Below are 22279 nucleotides of genomic sequence, written 5' to 3' on the forward strand. Positions count from 1 at the left end.
GCGAGTCTACTGTGCTGCCGGAGATTAGGGGTCCCACAAGGAGCCTGCACACGGGCCCTCTCCTGCCTAACCCATGGGTAGTGGGTACTTACATAAACTCCCCCCATGCTTGCTGTCCTGCGGTCCTATAAAGTAGCTTTAACTAACGAGTCTGGTGATATGACCCAAGCAGGAGTTTGTAAACATACCAGCGAGGACAGTAACATAACGCATTCGGTATGAAAGACCGCCGGCCGCAAATCCCGGCAGCGCCAAGCCAATGTGGAAGGAAATTCTGATCATCTGAAAGGTAAGTATGAACTAACCTAACTGTACCCCCTAAGCCTAACCCTCCTTTAGGGTGCCTAACCCTAACCTCCCCCCGTGCCTAACCCTAATATCCCCTCTAAGTGCCTAAACCTGACCCCACCCCTTTCCCCGCTGCCTAAACCTAAGTCCCCCGAGGGGGTGCCTAACCCTAACCTTCCCCTGGGGGTGCCTAACCCTAACCCTCCCTCCCCCTAGCCTAACCTTAACCTCCCGGGAGGGGTGCCTAACTCTAAGTCCCCCCGGGAACCATAAACCTAACCCTCCCCCCCCCCCCCCCCGCGGCTGTCCGCGCTCGGCACCCGGCGTAGGTTAGTTAACCCACGCCGGGATTCTGTAGTCTAGATGTCGGTGGTCGGCATAGTGACCTCCGGCTTCTTAAACGTATACCAATATAACTTTCTGTTTTGGCTTAAAAATGTGTCGATACTCAGTACCCCTGAGTACCAACTAAGACAGAGGGGTCTATTCAGCAATGATTTTTTTACACAAAATCATAATTTCCACTTTTCTTATGTAAATCCCCTATTCAGCAATGGGATAATGGAGAAGATAACGCAATTATCTTTCCATTAATTCCCATCTGGCAGAGTACCGCACTGTAGGGATCAGCCATTGATCCCTACAGTGCATTATCGCTTTTTGCTATTCAGCAAAGCAAAAAGCGTTAAATTACTCGAAAAATCCTTAATTTATATAACACCATCTCAGAATGGCGTTATATGAAGAAATGATATTCAATTCACCGAAAACTGCAGGAGCAGAGGGAAATTTTCCCATAAGTCCCTGCAGCATCGTGTAACTCCGCCCAGTTTCCGTCCCTGGTTTGCAGTTACCGCAAGTCACTCTAGAGCCTTTTAAACCTGCCGAAATTGATTGACATGTGTATACAGGCTTTATATTAGTCTGTACACATTTATATTTATGTGCTATTATATTTAAACATTTATATATAAATAGAGCAGATAAAAAACAAATGCGATCCACGCCACCCCGGGCAGCTCAAGACAGAATGGTAATCTTCACGAATTACTTACAAATAACAAAATACAAACAAAGTCTCAAGCGCTCCAAGTATCAGGGATTGTACCAGTATTATGTGGCCAATAGTAGTTAACATATATAATATATAATCCGTCTCAATAGCCAAAAATAAAAAATGTTCAGTCTCTATGGAATGGTAATGATCCCAGTATAGTTCTCTTTTTTCACAAAGGTAACTGTATGAAAGTTCCAAAAATACTCAGTCTTTATGGATAGTGGCAAACACAGGATTTCCAGAGGGGAGTTTCCAAATGATTAAGTTTAGAACGAGTGCGGCCTGTCAATGAAGAGGGCAGAATTAGTACATAACCAGCTTTAATAAGCATCATACAAAGTGTATTGTGTGTATTAATTCCAGCATATAGAGGACCAGTGATCACAGTAAGCCATTATACCGTATGCAGCAGTAGGGCCATCCTGCCTGGGCTGAACGTATTTATTTTAGATGTGGCACCATCCAAGACTATTGGAGCAAGTCTGGGATCCTGTAGGAGCAGCAGAAGGACCTAGCACTGCCCTGGACATATATGTACATATTGGGCTCTATAGCAGTGCATCTCTAACAGGGCTTGTTTTCCAGATCTTCTAGTTGCTGCACAGGTTATTTATTACTGGCTGATACATGTTAAAAGATCCATAGGTGGTGCTAATTATTTCATTTGTGATACTGAGAAGAACATGCAGCACTAGTAACAATCTATTATATCACTATTTCTATTGTGGTCATGGTGTGGGCTGGGGAAGGGGGTTTCCAGGCAGACAGAAACCCCCCCTGCGTTTGCCTATGTGTGGTACTCCAAATGCTGTATTCTTCAAAAGTGTCTGGTTATTTCACTTCTCACTGTAGTGGTTCCTCGCTATGGCTCTCCTTCCCTTCATATAGTTTCTCAGTCCCAATATATAGAAGATATAAAAGAAGGGATTCCAACATAGCATAAAACCATAAACATTTATTTAAAATAATACAGATAACAGATGGCTGCGTACCGTTATAGACCTTTTAAGAAATGTACAATGTAGAACATATAGGGGTATTTGGCTCCCCCTATAGAGCACTACCTTTCCCAATGCAGGTACTTATCAGTCAGCAGTCTGTTTTATCTGTATTATTTTAAATGAATGTTTATGGTTTTATGCTATGTTGGAATCCCTTCTTTTATATCTTCTATATATTGGGACTGAGAACCTATATGAAGGGAAGGAGAGCCATAGCAAGGAACCACTACAGTGAGAAGTGAAATAACCAGACACTTTTGAAGAATACAGCATTTGGAGTACCACTATCCATAAAGACTGAGTATTTTTGGAACTTTCATACAGTTACCTTTGTGAAAAAAGAGAACTATCCTGGGATCATTACCATTCCATAGAGACTGAACATTTTTTATTTTTGTCTATTGAGACGGATTATATATTATATATGTTAACTACTATTGGCCACATAATACTGGTACAATCCCTGATACTTGGAGCGCTTCAGACTTTGGCCCTGATTCAGAGCCGGACGCTCTGACCAGAGCACTCGCTCTGAATAAGGCCCACCTCCATTAAAATGGAGCGTCCTCCTGGACACTCGTATAGCTGTGGGTCACCACCCACAGCATATACGAGCGTCCAACAAGATGGTCGCGATGGTCTTGATCGTCGCGACCATCGGACTTGCGAGTGAAACCCTGTGGTCGGGTTTCTCAACCGCAAGCTCCGGAGTGATTTTGGCTCTATCAGAGCCAAAATCACTCCCACTGACATCACTAGTGATGTCAGTGGGGCTTTCAGACGGTAGGCGTTCCCATAGGAACGCCTCCATCTGGCAGGCACGCCCCCGGCACGCCCACCAAAGGGGGCGTGCTGTCAATCAACATCGACAGCACGCCCCCTTTGGTGCGAGACCCGGAGCGATGGAAAGTCCGTCGCTCGCCGGGACTCGCGCATGCGCACGACGGAGCTTCCTCCGTCGTGCGCATGCGCAGTGGGGAACATCGACCCACTAGCGAGCGTACTGCCGCTCGCTAGTGGGTCTGAATGACCCCCTTTGTTTGTATTTTGTTATTTATATATAAATGTTAATTATAAAAGCACATACATATACATGTATACAGGCTAATATAAAGCCTGTGTGCACATGTCAATCACTTTGGACAGGCTGGAGATGCACTTACCCCTCCGCGGCCATCTCAAAGCCGGGACGGAGACTGTTCGGAAGCGCATTACTGAGCATGCGCAGTAGCTGTAACACGAGGTATTGTTTTCAGAAACTGAAAGCCATGCCTTCTGTAACATCGCAGGGACAGCGTGTTATCGCAACCTCTGTCCCTGCTCAAAATATTGCTGAGTAGCTTCCTATAAATATTTATAACTGATAAAAAATCGAGACGATATTGCCCAATAATATTCTAGGCAACATCGTCACTATTGCTGAATAGACCCCAGACATCTGACACCTCCGGAGTGCGTAGGATCTCATTTCTAACCCATTACTAAGGGGTGTTATTCAATTAGTCTGAACCTTGAAAGTTAATACAGCTCGGGATCTCCGAGAAGGACAATCTAGCTTGCTATACCGCGACCCATAGAGGCGCAAGCAAAAAAAAAAAAAGATCAAAGTTTCTGTACCGTATTGTGCAGAACTCTGCAGAGCTGCAGATCGGGACAGGTTTCCATGGAACCTCGTACTGGGTTGAATCGGCCCCTGAATATTATAGTTATTTCCGCAGCGATACACAAAGAATGTGTCATCATTCACTTCGGAACAAGCAAAATAATACCAAGTAAAATGCAAACGCACACCTTTAATAACAGCAATCAAACACAAAACATAGACGATGCTGTACTGATACTGTGACATTGTGAACAGAAATGAACACATTTTACAAATTCTGAAACTAAGACACTTAAACTTCGCTTCTAGTCGCTAATTAAAATAACAGAACATACAGGGTAAAAAATAACCAATCAAGAACACTGATGCTTCCTACAACATAGAAATGATCCACACATTACTATAAAGCAGAGGTCCTCAAGGCACCCTAACGGCCCAGGTTTTAAGGGTAACTATGCCTGGTGACTTAATTAGTACATCAGTCAGTTTGATTTAACCATCTGTGCTCAGCCATGGATATCCTTAAAACCTGGACTGTGAGGGTGCCTTGAGGACCGATTTGAGAACCGCTGCTATAAAGTAATACAATGTCTTAACGTTGTGTACCAACTGGATAATAAAACACTAGAGATTTATTACAGACACATTATAACTCTCCGCCAAGATTTCACATTGAGAGTTCCCAAAATATAAATCTTTATTATAACAGTTTTATTAAAAGTAGCTTTTATATTAAAGGAGTAATAGTTATAGGAGCTGGCTCTGAGTTGAGAGCAAAGCAAAAAAAACCAAAAACTAAACAAGTAACTTTACACCGGGACAAACTATGTTGCAGTACAAGGGGTGCACCAGCATAATAACAGGCCTTTATGTGCCCTATGCCTGCCATGCGCCCTGAGCGCATGATGTAATACAGAGGGGTGGGGCCAGCAGTGGCAGGATTTCCAGCACTGATTAGTGCATTCTCCAGGGGGCTGTAAGAGCTCCAGTGCCGTTACCGGGCAGCCTGCTAGCCAGAACCGGGGACCTTGGGTGCATTTCGTTATCAATCTAATCTGGTATTGAAGTGAAGAGAAAAGGTTCTGGGTGACACCGGATGCTGGTATTCTGTACAGTACAACTCAGACATTTTAGAGTGACGTTTGGCCACTGGCTATAGGGCCATACAAGGTTACAGTATATACTATGTCAGCAGGGGATGTAGTTATTATGTCAGCTGTCGGGATCCGGCACTCAGAATTCCGGCTTCGGAATCCCGACAAGTCAAATCCCGAAGTCGGCATCTCGACCTAGGCCATCCCAACAGTAAGTATTTGGGTTAGGGGGAGGGTTAGGCACTTGGGGGGAGTTAGGTTTAGGCTGGGGGGGAAAGAGGTTAGGTTTAGGCTATGGGGAGGGAGGATTAGGTTTAGGCTACGGGGAGGGAGGGGTAGGGGAATATACTTACCTCCTTCTGTTGGGACTGTGACCTCCTCTGGATGCCGCTGTCGGTATTCTAACCACCATGTTACCGAACGCCGACATCCCATACCCAACCCATCAGCAGTAATACTATATATCATGGAGGAGGAAACATTACAAAATGCATTTTTGTAATGTTTTACCCTTTAGTTTTAACTTGACAGAACCATTTGAGTGGGAAGGAGAACTATGGAAATAAATACATGCTGCCTCCTTTGTTTATCTGTCTTCTTCCCTGATGAAGCTGTGAGATTACATATCCCATCAGGGCACAGTCTGACAGTCTGTGGGATATCTGCTAACTACAAAGCATGCAGGGAACCGGAGTAGCAGGTACTTCCAGCAACCAACACAGCCAAGATTTTTGCTATGTAAATATAGATTCATCATCACCCATACATGAGACGTAGAACCAGAACAGCGCTGGAAGTGTATAATTTATGTCATGCCTATGGATGTTTATATGGCTCTCGATCGTAGAGTTATCCTGTTTTGCTGCATACATACGTCTTATAGCTCACTGACATCAAACAGTGCGTCAGCACCTTTGTCTGTTCATATCCAGATATCTATCTGCATGAGGGAAAATAATGTTAATTGGATGCGCACATTCATTTTAAACAATTGGATGGATTCCGTTCTCCTACATTGTCAGGAGCAAATGCCATAGAAGGAAAATCCCAATGAAAGGTAGAAGACTATGAAGATGTATATGACCGCTGGCTGATTTGAGGTCATCTGAAGAAACACACATTGTATTAGCAATTTGTGCACCCAGAACATTCATGTTCCACTCTTCCAAAAAGAAGTTATGGAAAGCGCGCCTACTGCCCTCAGGATAGCACCACCCGCGCCACCCAGGATATACGTTGTTGTATAATACTCTTTATACCAGGAGGCAATTCCATGTATTGGTTATGGGGAAGCATTTCAATGCTTTACATTGTTTCCCAATCTCCAAGATTACATTCCAGACATCCATGCTTGACTCCAGATGGTTAAATTAAATTGAGGTACTAATTAAGTCACCTGTGCTCAAGCAAGGATATACTTAAACCCTGGACTGTAATGGCTGAGTTTTGGGAATCTCTGCTTTATGGGTATAATTAAAATATCCATTCTATTGACTTTCTTTTCTGTTAAACTATTTCTTCACACTTAGGGGCCGATTTAACAATGTATTCAATAATGCCCCGATATGTTTCACATCTTATCGCAGCAATAAGAAATATTTAATCAGGGCAAACTATCAAGAGAGATTTCCGCCCAGACTCGGGCTCCGAAAAAAGCCTTTGCGGGGAAGGTTAAAAAAGTAAAGTGAATGTTTATGTGATTACGTGACTTTCAGGTTCGGATCTCTCTCCCCCCCAAAAAAATTCAAAATTGTGAGATGAAGCCCATAGGCTACAATGGACTAACGGCATCTAAAGATGGCGGCAGTGGGCCCCATTCAGATACAGATTCCAATTTCGCCGGCGCTTGGCCTTTGTACGCAGCAACTGCGCAAAATTATGCAAATTCACATCTAAGGACGCAGCCACTGGCTTTGACGCGCCCAGAAAAAATGGGGCCGACACTCCCTGTTTTCTGGAACGCTCCCCTTTGTCACACCCTCAAACGCCAGCAGCATGTCAATCATGGTGCAGCTTTTGGGGTCACTATGACCGACATGGCAGGACCAGATCTGCACAGGCACAGAGCGGCTCCTGCACTGGCGCAGATCAAAGAACGCCAGAGATTTACATACATAACGACTTTACGTAAATCCCTGAAGTAGGCCCACTATTTGGGTCCAAGCTCTAGATTTTCGGAGCTTAGTACATGGATCGTTTTCCAATGGGGACTGCATTTATGATTGTAAAGAGAGGGGCCCATTTGGTAAATACCCCCCAAAAATGCAGCGTATGGGTGAATTCAGAAGATTCACTACATTTTTCGGCTTAATAAATTGGCCCCTAACGGAGGTGGGAGGGTGGTTAGAGGCACCCAGGCTGCTAATTTAGGGTGTATTCAATCACGGAACCTAATGAACATTCTGCTCAGAATACGTCCTGGCCGGTGCTTATGTAACATTTCACAACAGATAAAGTCTGTAAGAATTCAGAATATTTGCAAAAACATCATTTGCAGGCAAGAAAAAAGTTCAGGGATATATAGACACAAAGCTTTATTTAAAAATAATATATATTCTCTTGGGTCTTAAGCTGGGCACAAATTAATATAAGAAGAGACACTCAATGCTTGTGCTTCCAAAAAATGTGTAACAAAACTCACCAGAAAAACAGTACTGGGAGTAACCACTTTAGGTGACCCCCTTCTGAGGTGAATGATAGGTGGAAATGTTCATACTGTAGATGGATAAATATAGTATCATAATGCAAGCACAAGCCCTACGCTACCCTCATCAAATATCTCCACAGAAGAATAACTTTCTTTTACACTGTAAGGGGTATATTTACTAAAGTGCGGGTTTATAGAAGTGGAGGTGTTGCCTGTATCAACCAATCAGATTCTACGTATCATTCATCTAGCACCTTCTAAAAGATAATAGCTAGTATCTGATTGGTTGCTATGGGCAACACATCCACTGTTATAAAAACCCGCACTGTAGTAAATATACCCCTTAGTCCCCATCTCCTTCTGAAGCCCTACCCTAAAGAAGGTCAAATTGAGAACACATATGAGAAGACAAGTTAATTAATGCTTCATTATCGTGCTTTGATAAATGGCAAGTCAGCAGCAGACGTGGAGGCGTCGTCTCTCTGGCTCTGCTGGTTTGTCGCTGCCCCTGATGATGAGGAGACAACGATGGGTTTATTACTCATGGCAGCCATTTTCTGTCTCTGCGATATAGCATCACAGGCAGCCACCACCTCGTCGCTCTCAAAGTCATAGTCCGGAATTAAATATTGTTCAATGCTGAGATCTCCGTGGCCCCTCTTCAGAGCCTCCGCAGCTTCGTTCTCTTTCTTCTGCTGGAGGAGCTGCCGAGCCCAGTTCAGGTCTTCTTCCCACAGATCGGCATTGGCAGGACAGATGTGAAGTCCAATCTGGAAGCTCCGGATGGCCTGAGGAAAAAAAAACACTGGACTTAGAATAGAGGCAAAGGAGAGGAGGGTCACTTATAAAAACCACAAGACCATCAAAGTTGGATATTCCAAATCATTAAAACCATACATGCAGACTATCCGGTGATAGAGAGGGCCTTTGGCAACCGAGTGGGTGGTATGGGTAACAGTGATATTATGATCTCAGCATCATGGCTCGTCCCCCCGCTATGCAATGCACTATACCAGCGTTGTAAAGTGAGGGGCGGGACCACGATGAGGTGATTCAGCTCGAAATGCGTTATCAAGCCCCCTGGAAAGCCCACTTCACTCGGGAAGTGGGCGGCAGCCTTAAGGAGACTCAACTACACTTCCAGGCGTCCGGGAGAGCAGGGCAGTTTTAAGAGAGTAGGGGTCCCGTGTGCAGTCTCCGTTTGGGCCCCCCTCCTCTCTGGCAGCGCAGTAGATTCTGGCTTAATGCCAGAATCTACTTTGCATACACTGGTCTCTGGGAAAATGGCGCCTGCGTCTTATTCCCGGGGATAACTTTTCTGCGCATGCGCAAATCTTTGGGAAAATGGTCACAATTTTTGCTGTAATTTTTGCTAGCCTGGCGCTGCATAAGAGCACTATTTTCAGTATAAAGATGAGGCGTTTAGTGTAAATAGACTCCTCCTGCCGGCTTCTGTGACTCGCTGCTGCACCCGAGGACACAGCATTGGATCATCTGGTAACCTTCAGGTTAACATCTGAGTAACCTTCGGGATACTGTTGCTGGGATCCTGACACAGATATACAAGTGTCACATATCACATTAATCAGCACAGTCTGCTGGTGCGTCCTAGTCGCATCACATTGTGCCCAGCGCCCACGTGAGCCGAGAGGGGCTGTTTGGTGCGACTGCAGCAAAGACGAGTGAGGACACATCTGTAGATGACTCTCTACACTCATTTAATGTGGTATTTCATACCTATGATTAGCCAAAACCAACTTGTTAAGGGGCATATTTATCAAAGAATATGGCGGGATACACAGTAACGGCGGGCATCGCTTGGCCCCGGTAAGTAACCGTTGTAGCCTATAGGCTAAAGATTGCAGAATTTACTGTTAGAGGGATCTGTTGGAGCTGTCCCCAGCAATGACCACAGCACATGCACAGTAGCCCAGCTGACCACTGGATCAGGAACACATCGCGTCCCTGCATATGTTTTTTAAAATATCCTGGGCGAACCTTAATATTTTATTGCCACAATAAACGGCGCTAAGAAATCATTGGATTTAAAACCCGATAATGAATAAACACGCCTATTAGTCTATTAGGCAGGATTCTGTTGAAGATCTTTAAGCCAACTTTTAACAGTGAGATGGGCTGAGAACTAGTCCAAACAAAGGGGTCATTCTCTTCCTTAAAGATCAGTCATTTTAGCCCTGATAGTGACATTATTACAGGCCTTACCATCTAGTGAATTATGTCATTACGTTAATTAAGGGGCTAAAATACATTTATATCAATCTTTACCGTGTAAGTCATAACTTTAACAAATTATGGCCTAGAGCTATCCGATGCTTCTACAAGCAGTTAATATTAAGCTAAGAAGCAGACTCAGGGAAATGACATTTGCAGAACAATGGTTGGCGGCTGTGAGTTACTGTTGGAGCAGTTTGGACAAGTACAGACTTCACATTTCTGACAGGTCACGGAATTGCTAGGCAAACATCTAATAAACCATTGTTTGACGCTTATGTGGTTCCCACAAAGAGATCACCGTGCTTAACGGCGGGAGCTCTGCTAACATGTGACCAAGCACAGTACCAAAGCAAAATATAGCCAATCCATGTTAAACTTGTTAAAGCATCTGCCCAAAAAGTCGCAGCATCTGCGTAAAATGTCTCAGCATCGCTCGCAGATCAGTCGATCATCGGCCTTCTTAATAAACCTAGGGAACCTGCGTACAAATATTCGGTCGCTGGATCCGACACATGCGCCGTGTGACTTAGACTCATGCGCTGTAATAAAAACATTGGGCAACTGCATATATATCGTAATAGGGTACAACCCAATCAGGCTCTATGTACATGATAATGTCATGTAAGCATAAAACTGACTATACTGCAGTCAATGACTTTATAAAATACAATATTGGAAGAAGCAGCACACCTGGTCATACTAAGATCATACAGGCTCTATATGAATAAATGACTATAAAAACATTGCAGATTCGCTTACTTTTCAAAAGTAATTACAGTGGAGCCCTGTAATAACTTTGGCAAAATACAGATGTGTCCACATACATCTAGCCTCCATGCGCTACAAGTCGAGCCACACATAACACGGGAGCTCCGTTTGAATCGGTAGCGTTGAGCGTCTTTCGTGTAACTTTTTACCTTCAAATGACTCTTATTCACACAGTGATGTGAATAGCTAGCACAAGGAGCTTCTGCTGATTAAAATGACATGTCAATGTTCTCTGTGCGTCTGCAGGTGTATCTGCATGTGAAACGCTACGTTATAGTGTCAGCGGCTGTAACACTGTAACGTAGCATTTCTCATGCAGATACACCGGCAGACGTACAGAGAACATAGGCATACCGCATATCATTTTAATCAGCAGAAGCTGCTTGCGCTATCCATTCGCATCACTGTGTAAATAAGACTCATTTGAAAATAAAAAGTTGCACGAAAGACGCTCAGTGCTACCGGGTCACGCCACGGCATGGCGCGATTAGAAGGGCTGTTTAGCGTGCAAGGAGGCTAGATGTATTAGGACACATCTGTATGTATGTTCATGGACCACGCAGCAGCTGGATCTGTAAACAAATCCACCGTACAGTGTATCGAGAACACAGGAATAAAAAAGGAAACTTCTTTTGTGAGGCGCCTTGAAATAAAACTTCATTTTTCTAAATCTAAAAAATATAGCAGCAAATAGCAACAATGCAAACACTCAGGGGGGAATTCAATTGCCCATGATAATTTTTTGTGCTGTAAAAACGTGACTTTACCTCAATTTTTTTCTGGGCAATTCAATTACCCTTCGTTTTTACCGCACGAAAAAAAAAATTCCATTTTCGTCCGAAAACACATAGGATCCGGGATAAGTTCCTAGATCCATGTGTTTTCGCGATCGTGGCCGTGAAAAAAACGCACTTATCGGGTGTTTTGTTCACCTGCCCGGAGGCTGCCAGCTTCCTGTCAGCAGCCCAGCACAAGTTTAGTGTTCTGGGGGTCCCGTAACTTAGAGTAGGCAAGTATGTATTTAAGAGGCATTTATACTACTACTTTCTTTATACTGGTTCCCTTTCTCTATTTAATATAGACCAGCGCTGGGATCTTTTCCCTTTGTTCCTCCTACCTAGGTGAATAGACCGTACAGCATGTAAGAAGGACTGCTGAAGCCTTCAGGATCAGAGAACATGGGGGAGTCGTGGTTTGGGGTAAACTGTAACTAGAGGTCAGGACCTTGGACAGGTAATGTCTGGATGCATTGGGGAAGTAACAATATTATTGCTGGAGAATTGGAAACCACTAAAGATAATGGACGTGTGGGAGGAAGACCCACGGGTATTATAAACAGTATGGGCGGCAGCTAAGAGCACAGAAGTCATAAATGATATTGTGGTTGAGCATAATAAACATGGTGCAACATAATTTACAGCAGGCCATAGAGCCATATGAAATTGGCACATCCCTTACTAATCTGTTATCCCTGTTTTATCAGTCAGGATCTGCTCCCATGACTCAAATAATAAATTACTGCAAGAAAAGACAGCACTTGGGAATACAGAAAACATATGTCATTTATTTGAAGTGGCAACACACTGTCTAGTTACTGTGAGAGGAAACCAGTCAGGTCAATGAAAGACAAGTAACATGGCGCCACACACAGCTGGAGCCCCAGGTCTACTAGCATTCTGGGCCTGATTCAGACCCGCTCGCGAGCGGGTCAATGTTTGGCCACTGCGCATGCGCACGCCGGAGCCGGCTCCGACGTGCGCATGCACGAGACCCGGCTAGCGACGGGCGCTCTGTCGCTCAGGGTCTCGCACCAAATGGGGGCGGCTGTCGATTTCGATCGAGAGCTCGTACCGTTTTGGAGGCGGGCAGGGGGGTGGCTGGCCAAACGGAGGAGTTCCCGATGGAACACCTGCCGTTTGGGGGCGGCCCCACTGATATCATGAGTGATGTCAGTGGTGAGCTTCCGGCTCTATTAAGAGCCAGAAGCTCACTGGGGCTTGCGGGAACGAGATCCTACCGCAAGGGTCTCGTCGCAAACCCCGTTGGTAGAGACCATCGTGACCCTCACTTGGCCGCTCGCAATAGCTGTGGGTGGTTACCCACAGCTATGCGAGCGGCCCGGAGGCAGCACCAAAAAAAATAAAAAATGCCCCGATTCAGAGCGAGCGCTCTTTCAGAGCATCCGGATCTGAATCAGGCCCTCTGTGCAAGAAATTTTGGAGCACCCCCTCTTCCTCCAATCCAACTATATCTATATTTGATACTATTATTATTATTACGTATTATCAAAAGCACAAACATTGTCCCCCACAGGGATTAAAACACATTGCAAATGTCAACATAATGAATACATTCCCAACCAATCAGCTTCTAGCTTCCATTTCTCAAGTACATTCTATAAAATGATAGCTGGAAGCTGATTGGGTGCTATAGGCAACTTCACCACCAGTCCCCTTTAGAAGGTTTGATATATCTTCCATTTTAAAGAGAGATAAGAACTCAAAATGCTATACAGTGGCATCAATAGTGGGGTCACGCATGTCATCCACTCCACCTGTGTCAGGAGAGCTGGGCAAGCCCCCAGTGTGATGAGAATGGGGGCGTACACACAGTCACGCCCCCAAAACACCACTTATCAGAGGGCTTGACCGTGTGTCACCACCCATAGTGATGCCATTGTATATATTCAAAGTCAATTGATACAGGTCAGATAAAATCGCCATCTTGAAAGTAGAGATGTTAGAAACAATTAATATACTACTGTATATATGCCTAGTGTTTTCACCAGAAGAAAGCCTGAACATTAATATCAATTAAGCAATTAAGCTTAGAGAGAGATAAAGTGGAGAGAGACAAAGGGGTCTATGTACTAAGCTTTGGTGAGAGAGAAACTGTACGGAGGTAAAGTACCAACCAATCAGCTCCTAACTGTCATTTTTCAAACACAGCCTGCAAAGTGACTTTGGGGTTTATGTATCAAGCAGTGAAACGTGTGGAGAAGTGGACCAGTAGAGAAGTTGCCCATAGCAACCAATCAGCTCCTACCTATTATTTTATAGACTGTACATGAAAAATGCTACTTCAAAGCTGATTGGTTGCTATGGGCAACTTCTCCTCTGGTCCACTTCTCCACGCTTTTCACTGGGTGGTGATTCAATTCAACGCAAATTGAATAGCGCCAGGAGCGAGCTCTCGGAGCTATTCAATTCAGTGCGCTGTGTGGTCGGAGATGCAAGGGTGTTAAGGCGCGTTAACTGGTATTCTCTGACCAAAGTGCCGGGCGTGCGTGTTAGCACCGCGCTAAGCAGAAAAACAGCTGCGCGCCCGGCACTTTGGTCGGATTTTTCCTCACATCCCCAGGGGGGTGCGAGAAAAAATTGTTAGCCCACCCAAACAGCGCACTGAAATGAATAGCTCCAGGAGCTCGCTCCTGGCGCTATTCAATTCGCGTTGAATTGAATCGTCCCCATTGCTTGATACATAAACCCCTTTCTCTCTCTCTCAAAGGCATAGACCCCAAAGTACCAACCAATCAGCTCCTGTCATTTCTCAAATACAGGGGGAGATGTACTAAGCCTTGGAGAGAGATAAAGCGGAGAGACAAAGTACCAACCAATCAGCTCCTGTCATTTTACAGACAGTGTCTGAAAAAACGACAGCTAGGAGCTGATTGGCTGGTACTTTATCTCTCTCCAAGGATTGACACATCTCCCCCTATATATGTAAAAATATTTTCGTTCCCTTTTCCAAGCTTTATTGGCATTAGCTTACCTAATGGTCGAAACATGTTGTATAGAAGAACTCATTTAAGTTAATTTAAATCAATAAGATAAAGAACATCATTGCAAATAAGCGCAGTATGAAAACGTTTGGGTGCTTATTTAATTATCAGCCTTCTACTCATCAGGGATCGTCATTCGGTGTCCTTCAGCTCCTCTAAGGACTGATTATTCATCTCAGGACAAAAACAGGCACTGAAGGCCACTAAACATTTGTCAAACGGAAGTAAAAAAAAGATGATCCAATACCTATCCCAGGATAGACAGAAGCACAAACACACATCCAGGGACAAATAGAGACAATGATGGGAGGGGGGAGAAAAGCCCCTGCTTAAACAAGTGTATCGTACTGTAGAAAAAATAAAAAATTCAATCCACGATGAAGAGGTTCTAACAATGACTATCCTGAGACAAATACAATGTGATGAAACATTCCCCCTAGGGTAAGCTGAAATTTTGGTAGAACCTAAACAGCCATCACAAGAGCAGGGGTTCCCAACCATGGTCCTCACGGCACACTAACAGTCCAGGTTTTAATGATAGCCATACTTGAGCACAGTTGTCTTAATTAGTACCTTAGTTATTTTGATTTAACCATCTGTGTTCAAGCATGGATATCACTAAAACCTGGACTGTTAGTGTGCCTTGAGGACTGGGGTTGGGAATCACTGCTTTAGAGGATGAGGCACTAAAAAAAACCGTGGGGTTTATGTATCAGGCAGTGAAAAGAGTGGAGAAGTGGACCAGTGTAGAAGTTGCCCATACCAACCAATCAGCTTTGAAGTAGCATTTATCAAGTACAGTCTATAAAATAATAGGTAGGAACTGAATGGTTGCTATGGGCAACTTCTCCACTGCTTGATACATAAACCCCTAGGTCACAAGCAATGTTCATGTTCATGGTTTCCAGTGTTTATTTTGCGTTTAAGTCGCACAGCGCATGTGCACCGCGGTGTATGCGGCTCACGTTGGATGCCATACTTTGATAAAGGTTCTGCCCTTCGCATTGGTCTGGTGCAAGTTTTGATGATGCGTCCGATGGTTGTGACTAAAGACGCACCAAGCGCACTGCTGAAGACGCCATCATTGCTATCCGCACTCACTAGCACCAGCCCTATACCTGGCGCTAGAGATTCATCTGTAACCAGACATCCCTGCGTATGCTTAACTCTGCATAGGCCGCAATTCCGCCCGCGCTACCGCAACACACTTAGCCCACGTATGAATACCTCGTTGGCACCCAGCAGTGTCCATCCATCTGCAAGTTGAGATGTGTATGACTCGGAATCGACAGTAGTTGCTCAAAGTTGCGTATGCTTGGCTATGGAGCATGGGCAGTACCAGTGGCGTATCTATAATGGGTGCAGGGTCCTGGGTTCAGGGAGGCCCTCACTGTATACCCTGCACCCACCCATTTAGTATATTTACCGCTCTGGAGTCCCACGTCGACGCAACACAAATCACTGGGACATGGTGCATCTGCCATTTTCTGGAGATTTACGCATGCGCAGTAGAGAAATCACCGGGAACATGTCAGAGGCGCCATGTTACCAAAGACCAACGCATGTGCAGTAACTACTCGCATCTTCGCTGCGGGGAGAGAGGGGGGCCCTCACGGAGGCTGCCCACGGGCCCCCTCCTCTCTTAATCCGCCCCTGGGCAGTACTAAAAGTCACCAGATCCATCTGTAAAACAGAGCTGCATGCCACTCTGAATTGGTCCTGACATGTTGATCCCATGTGTGGAACACAAGGCTAACAATCAGACAAGCGTTTAGACTTTTACATCTTGCACAATTATATCTGTTCTTTAGCTTGGAAAGCTTTCCATGATCATCATCGCAGGTTCTATCGGTCTATTCTGACGCCCAGCGAGAAATAGAGTTTTCTGAATTCTATGACAATTTATTTTAAAATAGCTTTCATGTGTCAATCAAGTCCCTCTATTCCTTTTTGAAAACCTATCTATTACTCTCAGCCTTTCCCACAACAGTTGTGCCACTGCTCAGACTTTATAGGTCTGATTAATCTCCTTTTGAATTTTTTTTTTTTTAGCAATTACCGATAATTGATGTCTGGCCTGGACTATTCTTATATTGCGGTTGGGATCGAGCTAACGACTTTCTTTACATGCATTTAACATAAATACTTCCTTGTGTGTTTATTTAATTAGTAACTGGGTTCTCATTACTGCAATCACATCTGGCTAAACATTAATTTCCCAATTTCATGAGCATGTTGCAAATTGTTTCAACTGATTTGTAGCCTAGCTATTGCATTTGCTAATTACATTCTAAAGAAACCTTATATTTATTTGTTATTGCATATTTATTACTGCAAGCTTTTAATGTACTGATCTTATTAGGAGGATGTTTTTTTTATGAAGGCCATCATTCTATAAATATATATCACTGTCAACAGCCACAAAGATACCCCAAAACAACTCTCTGGGGTATATTTAAGTGAGAGTTTTTAGAAGTGGAGATGTTGCCCATAGCAATCAATCAGATTCTAGCTATTATCATCTAGAAGGTTCTAGATAAATGTTAAGTAGAATCGGATTGGTTGCTATGGGCAATAACTCCACTTATACCCCTAATGTCTCTAACACACAGAAAAAAACAGCCAGAGGACAATTCGGAATCTCTGATAAACTTTGAAAGGACTAATGGTGCGTACACACTGTCAGATTTTAACGATAAAGATCCTATCGTTAAAATCTGGCATCTTCTGGCCCCTGCAAACGATCCACGATGGTTGATGCGCGGCCACATATGGCCATTATCGACCATCGTCCGTAGTCCGTGCAAGCAGGCATACCTGGTCGATATCGACCAGGTTAGCCTGTTTACTATAGGGACCCGAGATAGTCATTGGTGCCAAACATGCATGTGTTGGATGTTCGATAATGATCATCCAACACATGCAGGATGATCAGATACCCATCGTTATCGTTATCTGATCGTCCCGCGGTATGACCGTGTGTACGCACCATAAGGAGAATAGCCTGGTTTTTACAAAGTTTTTACAAAGACAATCACCTATAGGATATATTCCCAGATCTCCCAATTATCTCTTGTAGGGGCCCCAAATGTATTAGCCACCATTGTGATCGAATAGGATCCTACTGAACCCAATAATACTGCATGTAAGATTCATGACAAAGGTGTATATGACCCTTGGTGCCCTTTTCTTTATTATTGTTGAACAGGACTCTACTCAATGCATTAACTCTGCAGGATCCCTGAGAATGCGCTGCACAAAAATCAGCCCGTTATGGACATCACCAGCTTTAGAACGAATGTAATTAACCTACAGTTGCGTTCTCATACATCTATAACTTTTCATATGGCGCGACATGCCTGGCGCGATTAATGTGCTCTGTACTTGCCTCAATTTTGCATCTTAGTGCCTGGATGAGAAATGAACGGAACTGCAGAGCCGCACACAAGCAGCTGTGCAATTCCGTCCATCTAAAGTGGTAAAGCAGGAGATGTCTGTAGGAAACAGACACCTCCTTGCTGCATCTGCGGTCGTAGCCTGGGATCACCATCCGCAACCATCGGTCGCGATGCAGTAGCTGAAGCTTACCACAGCCTGACCAGGTTCTGGCAGCTTGCGAGGGCAGGGAATCTGCGTCCGTTGACGCAGACCCTGGCCTGTGTGCACAGACGATGTTTGTGAACGATGTCGTTCACAGACATATCGCGACGGCTGTGCAGCACAGCCGATGGCATATATATATATATATATATCGTCTGACCGCCCATACACTTGCTGCACAGGCCGCTGGGGAGCGTGAGCTGGACACGACCCCCGGCCAGCGGGATCCCCGGCCAGAAGACAGATGATGGTCCTTCAGTGTGTATGAACAACCATCATCTGCAGATATATCTTTCAGGTGTGTAACCAGCTTAAGGGACTTTCAAGTGTCAGAAACAGAGACTGGATATTTAACCTCGGCATTTAGAAGATCTGATAGGAACACTGCCTGCACAGATCTCGCCAGGTCATTACCTTACCAGGTCTAATCCCAATTAAAGATCGGAGACTAGGGATGGCCATCGGTATGGTTACCGTCAACAGTTACCATAGATGGAAAAATAGCCAGTGGTCATCGATGGTAACCAGCTATACAATGGATAACCATCGATGGTTTCACCCAGCGATGGTCATGCCTGTTCTATGACTGACTGGCCCGTGGGCAAATCAGAACCGGGGGCGTGCCTTCGTGGAGATGGAGCTATGCTCCGTGTCCTACACCATGTAAAAAGAAAAAAATATTCAGTTATGTTCCATCTGGTTCCCCCCATCAATGGGAAAAGCATTCAACATCGGCCATTAACCATCGATTATTAGGAATCATCGATGTTTGATAGCCATCCCTACCGGAGACTTTCCCTCCTTATCTAAGACACGGAACTGCACACCACTGCCTTGTCCCATCATTTTTCACATTCTGGTTTAGTACTAATGGCCTCATATGTCACCTTTTCTATTTGCAGTGGGTAAACAATGAGATACAGAACATGTCCAATTTCAGCATTGTGTGTCAGATTTAAGACTGGCAAAAAGGACCTTACAGTATTTATTATTTTTCTATTAATGCATTTATTTCATTTGAAAACAGAAATACAGTCAGCTGCATAAATATTGGGACATTGACAGAATTTTCATATTTTGGCCTCTATTCACCACCACAATGGCTTTGAAATGAAACAAACAAGATGTGCTTTAACTGCAGACTTTCAGATTTAATTTGAGGGTAATTACATCCAAATCAGGTGAACGGTGTAGGAATTACAACGGTTTCTATATGTGCCTCCCACTTTAAGGGGCCAAAAGTAATGGGACAAACTAAACAATCCTAAATCTAACTTTCACTTTTTAATACTTTGTTGCAAATCCTTTGCAGGAAATGACAGCCTGAAGTCTGGAACGAATAGACATCACCAGATGCTGGGTTTCATCCCTGGTGATGCTCTGCCAGGCCTCTACTGCAAATGTCTTCAGTTCCTGCTTGTTCTTGGGGCATTTTTCCTTCAGTTTTATCTTCATCAAGTGAAATGCATGCTCAATCAGATTCAGGTCAGGGGATTGACTTGGCCATTGCATAACATTCCACTTTTTAGCCTTAAAAAACTCTTTGGTTGCTTTTGCAGTATGCTTCGGGTCATTGTCCATCTGCACTGTGAAGCGCCGTCCATGGAGATCTGAAGCATTTGACTGAATATGAGCATATAATATTGCCCGAAACACTTCAGAATTAATTCTGCTGCTTTTGTCAGCAGTCACATCATCAATAAATACAAGGAAACCAGTTCCATTGGCAGCCATACAGGCCCACGCCATGACACTACCACCACCACGCTTCACTGATGAGGTGGTATGTTTTGGATGATGAGCAGTTCCTTTCCTTCTCCATACTCTTCTCTTCCCATCACTCTGGTACAAGTTGATCTTTGTGTCATCTGTCCATAGGATGTTGTTCCAGAACTGTAATGGCTTTTTTAGATGTTGTTTGGCAAACTCTAATCTGGTCTTCCTGTTTTTGTGGCTCACCAATGGCTTATATCTTGTGGTGAACCCTCTATTATTCACTCTTGTGAAGTCTTCTGTTGATTGTTGACTTTGACACATATACACCTAACTCCTGGAGAGTGTTCTTGATTTGGCCAACTGTTGTGAAGGGGTTTTTCTTCACCAGGGAAATAATTCTTCTGTCATCCACCACAGTTGTTTTCCGTGGTCTTCTGGGTCTTTTGGTGTTGCTGAGCTCTCCGATGCGTTCTTTCTTTTTAAGAATGTTCCAAACAGTTGATTTGGCCACACCTAATGTTTTTGCTATCTCTCTGATGGGTTTGTTTTGATTGCTTGCTTCACTGATAGTGACAGCTCTTTGGATCTCATATTGAGAGTCGACAGCAACTGATTCCAAATGCAAATGTCACACCTAGAACCAACTCCAGACCTTTTACCTGCTTAATTGATAATGAAATAACGAGGGAATAGCCCACACCTGTCCATGAAATAGCTTTTGAGTTGATAGTCCCATTACTTTTGGCCCCTTAAAAAGTGGGAGGCACATATAGAAACCGTTGTAATTCCTACACCGTTCATCTGATTTGGATGTAATAACCCTCAAATTAAATCTGAAAGTCTGCAGTTAAAGCACATCTTGTTTGTTTCATTTCAAAGCCATTGTGGTGGTGAATAGAGGCCAAAATATGAAAATTTTGTCAATGTCCCAATATTTATGCACCTGACTGTACATTTACAGCTCTATTTATACACTATAAGTTCTGCAAAATGCAGAATTTACAACTAAATTGAATGTGATGCAAAATTAGACTGGGAGTTTGCCTGTTCCACCACAAAACCTATATCTCCGTATCTTGCGTGAAATTGCTCCAGTAATGGGCAATCACAAGTACTGTCAATGCAGGGACATGCACCATTTGCTTTCATCTATACTTACGACCAACAGGACCATCGAGTCACACTGTGAGCCCGGGTGATACAGAGGGAGTGTCTAAATCAGGGTGGCATGGCCACGCCCCCATTACAAAAAAAAAAGAATAGGGCACTACAATTCGTGAAAATAGAACCAACCCCCTCCCCTTGTCAGCTTCCCTGACTACAGAAGCTGTGGAAATGGGTTATTACCAGTGGCAACTTTTATCCACCACCTCAATGAGCCAGTTGCAGTCCGTGACTGCACTGTGACTGGTAGTGGCTTCTCATTGGAAGCGCTACCTACCAATCACAGACAGGATAGGCAGTCCAAGAGCAGGTACTGCAATCCCTCTGAGTTGCGATTAGCATAGAGCATGCTTCCATTGGGAAGCCACTCCCGTCTTTCAGGCAGCCCTACCTGGCTTCTAGGGGCTGCATCCGATGCAGTACCTAGAAGCCGGTGTTTTGCGCAAGTGCTGCACCACTGCCGCTTGTATGTATGCTATACCCATTGCGCAGGCGCTGGGACCTGGTTGGCCCAGGACAATCTCTTCCTCTCCGGGGGACAAGTGCAGCACGGGCAGCAGCAGCAGCATTACTAGACGTTCTCATGCAGGCAAACTGCAGTGATGATGCAAATGCAGGCTATGCAGAGCTGGGCATAGCTTTTGCACCTAGTATAGGGCAGGTGCAAGTCCGCAGGGGTGCCAAGAGTTAGGGAGCAGGTACTAATTACCCAGGCTTGTCAAAGGTGCTTAGCAGGGGACCAAGGGACCCAGCAAGTCCCACCTGGTGGTGATGATTAGTAGTAAACCAGGCAGTAAACAAGTTAAGAGCACAGGTACGTACACATCCCGGGATGCACCATACTCAGCATATGGGCGAATATATATGCACTGTTTCCGTGCACGCTCCTTTGGAGCAGAGTACGCCTGCTTTACTTACAACTCTCCATCTAGCCCCAAGTGTGAGTGTAATACACCAGAACATACAAAATTAATGAAACAAAAGCTACTTAAATAATATGCCTGCTGACACGATAGGACATTTATAAATGTGTTGACAGTGATATAACCTTGCCTCCAAATAAGACTGATCAGCACAATAAACACATGGAAAACAGTCATACCTAAAATGAAAGGTTAGCCAAACAAAAAGACTTCCCATTTAGAGCTATGATACTGTGTGTAAATATTCCCGGAAAGGAAAATAAATGCTAAGCAACTGAAAGCCACAAATGAGGTTTCATGAAGCTCTCAGTAGATTAATCATTTTCACATTGTCATTAGAAATCATCTACAGATGGTTAGTATCAAAGAATGTAGGTTCTATATCACTGCTCCCGCTCAGAG

The 22279-nt window shown here is 44.2% G+C and overlaps 1 protein-coding gene across 2 annotated transcripts in view; it reads right to left on the minus strand.

Annotated features, from left to right (window-relative positions):
* Positions 1-4119: 4119 nt before the first annotated feature.
* TTC33 (tetratricopeptide repeat domain 33) overlaps positions 4120-22279 on the minus strand; it is a 357305-nt gene continuing 339145 nt past the window's right edge. For both annotated transcript variants that reach the window (XM_088455260.1, XM_088455261.1), the window contains exon 5: positions 4120-8478. In XM_088455260.1, the coding sequence (XP_088311386.1) occupies positions 8119-8478 (360 nt within the window). In that variant the 3' untranslated portion in view covers positions 4120-8118. The remainder of the gene's footprint in view (positions 8479-22279) is intronic.

The sequence above is a fragment of the Taudactylus pleione genome, unplaced genomic scaffold, assembly GCF_031769625.1.
Source record: "Taudactylus pleione unplaced genomic scaffold, aTauple2 ptg000647l, whole genome shotgun sequence".
In the NCBI taxonomy this organism is placed as follows: Eukaryota; Metazoa; Chordata; class Amphibia; order Anura; family Myobatrachidae; genus Taudactylus; species Taudactylus pleione.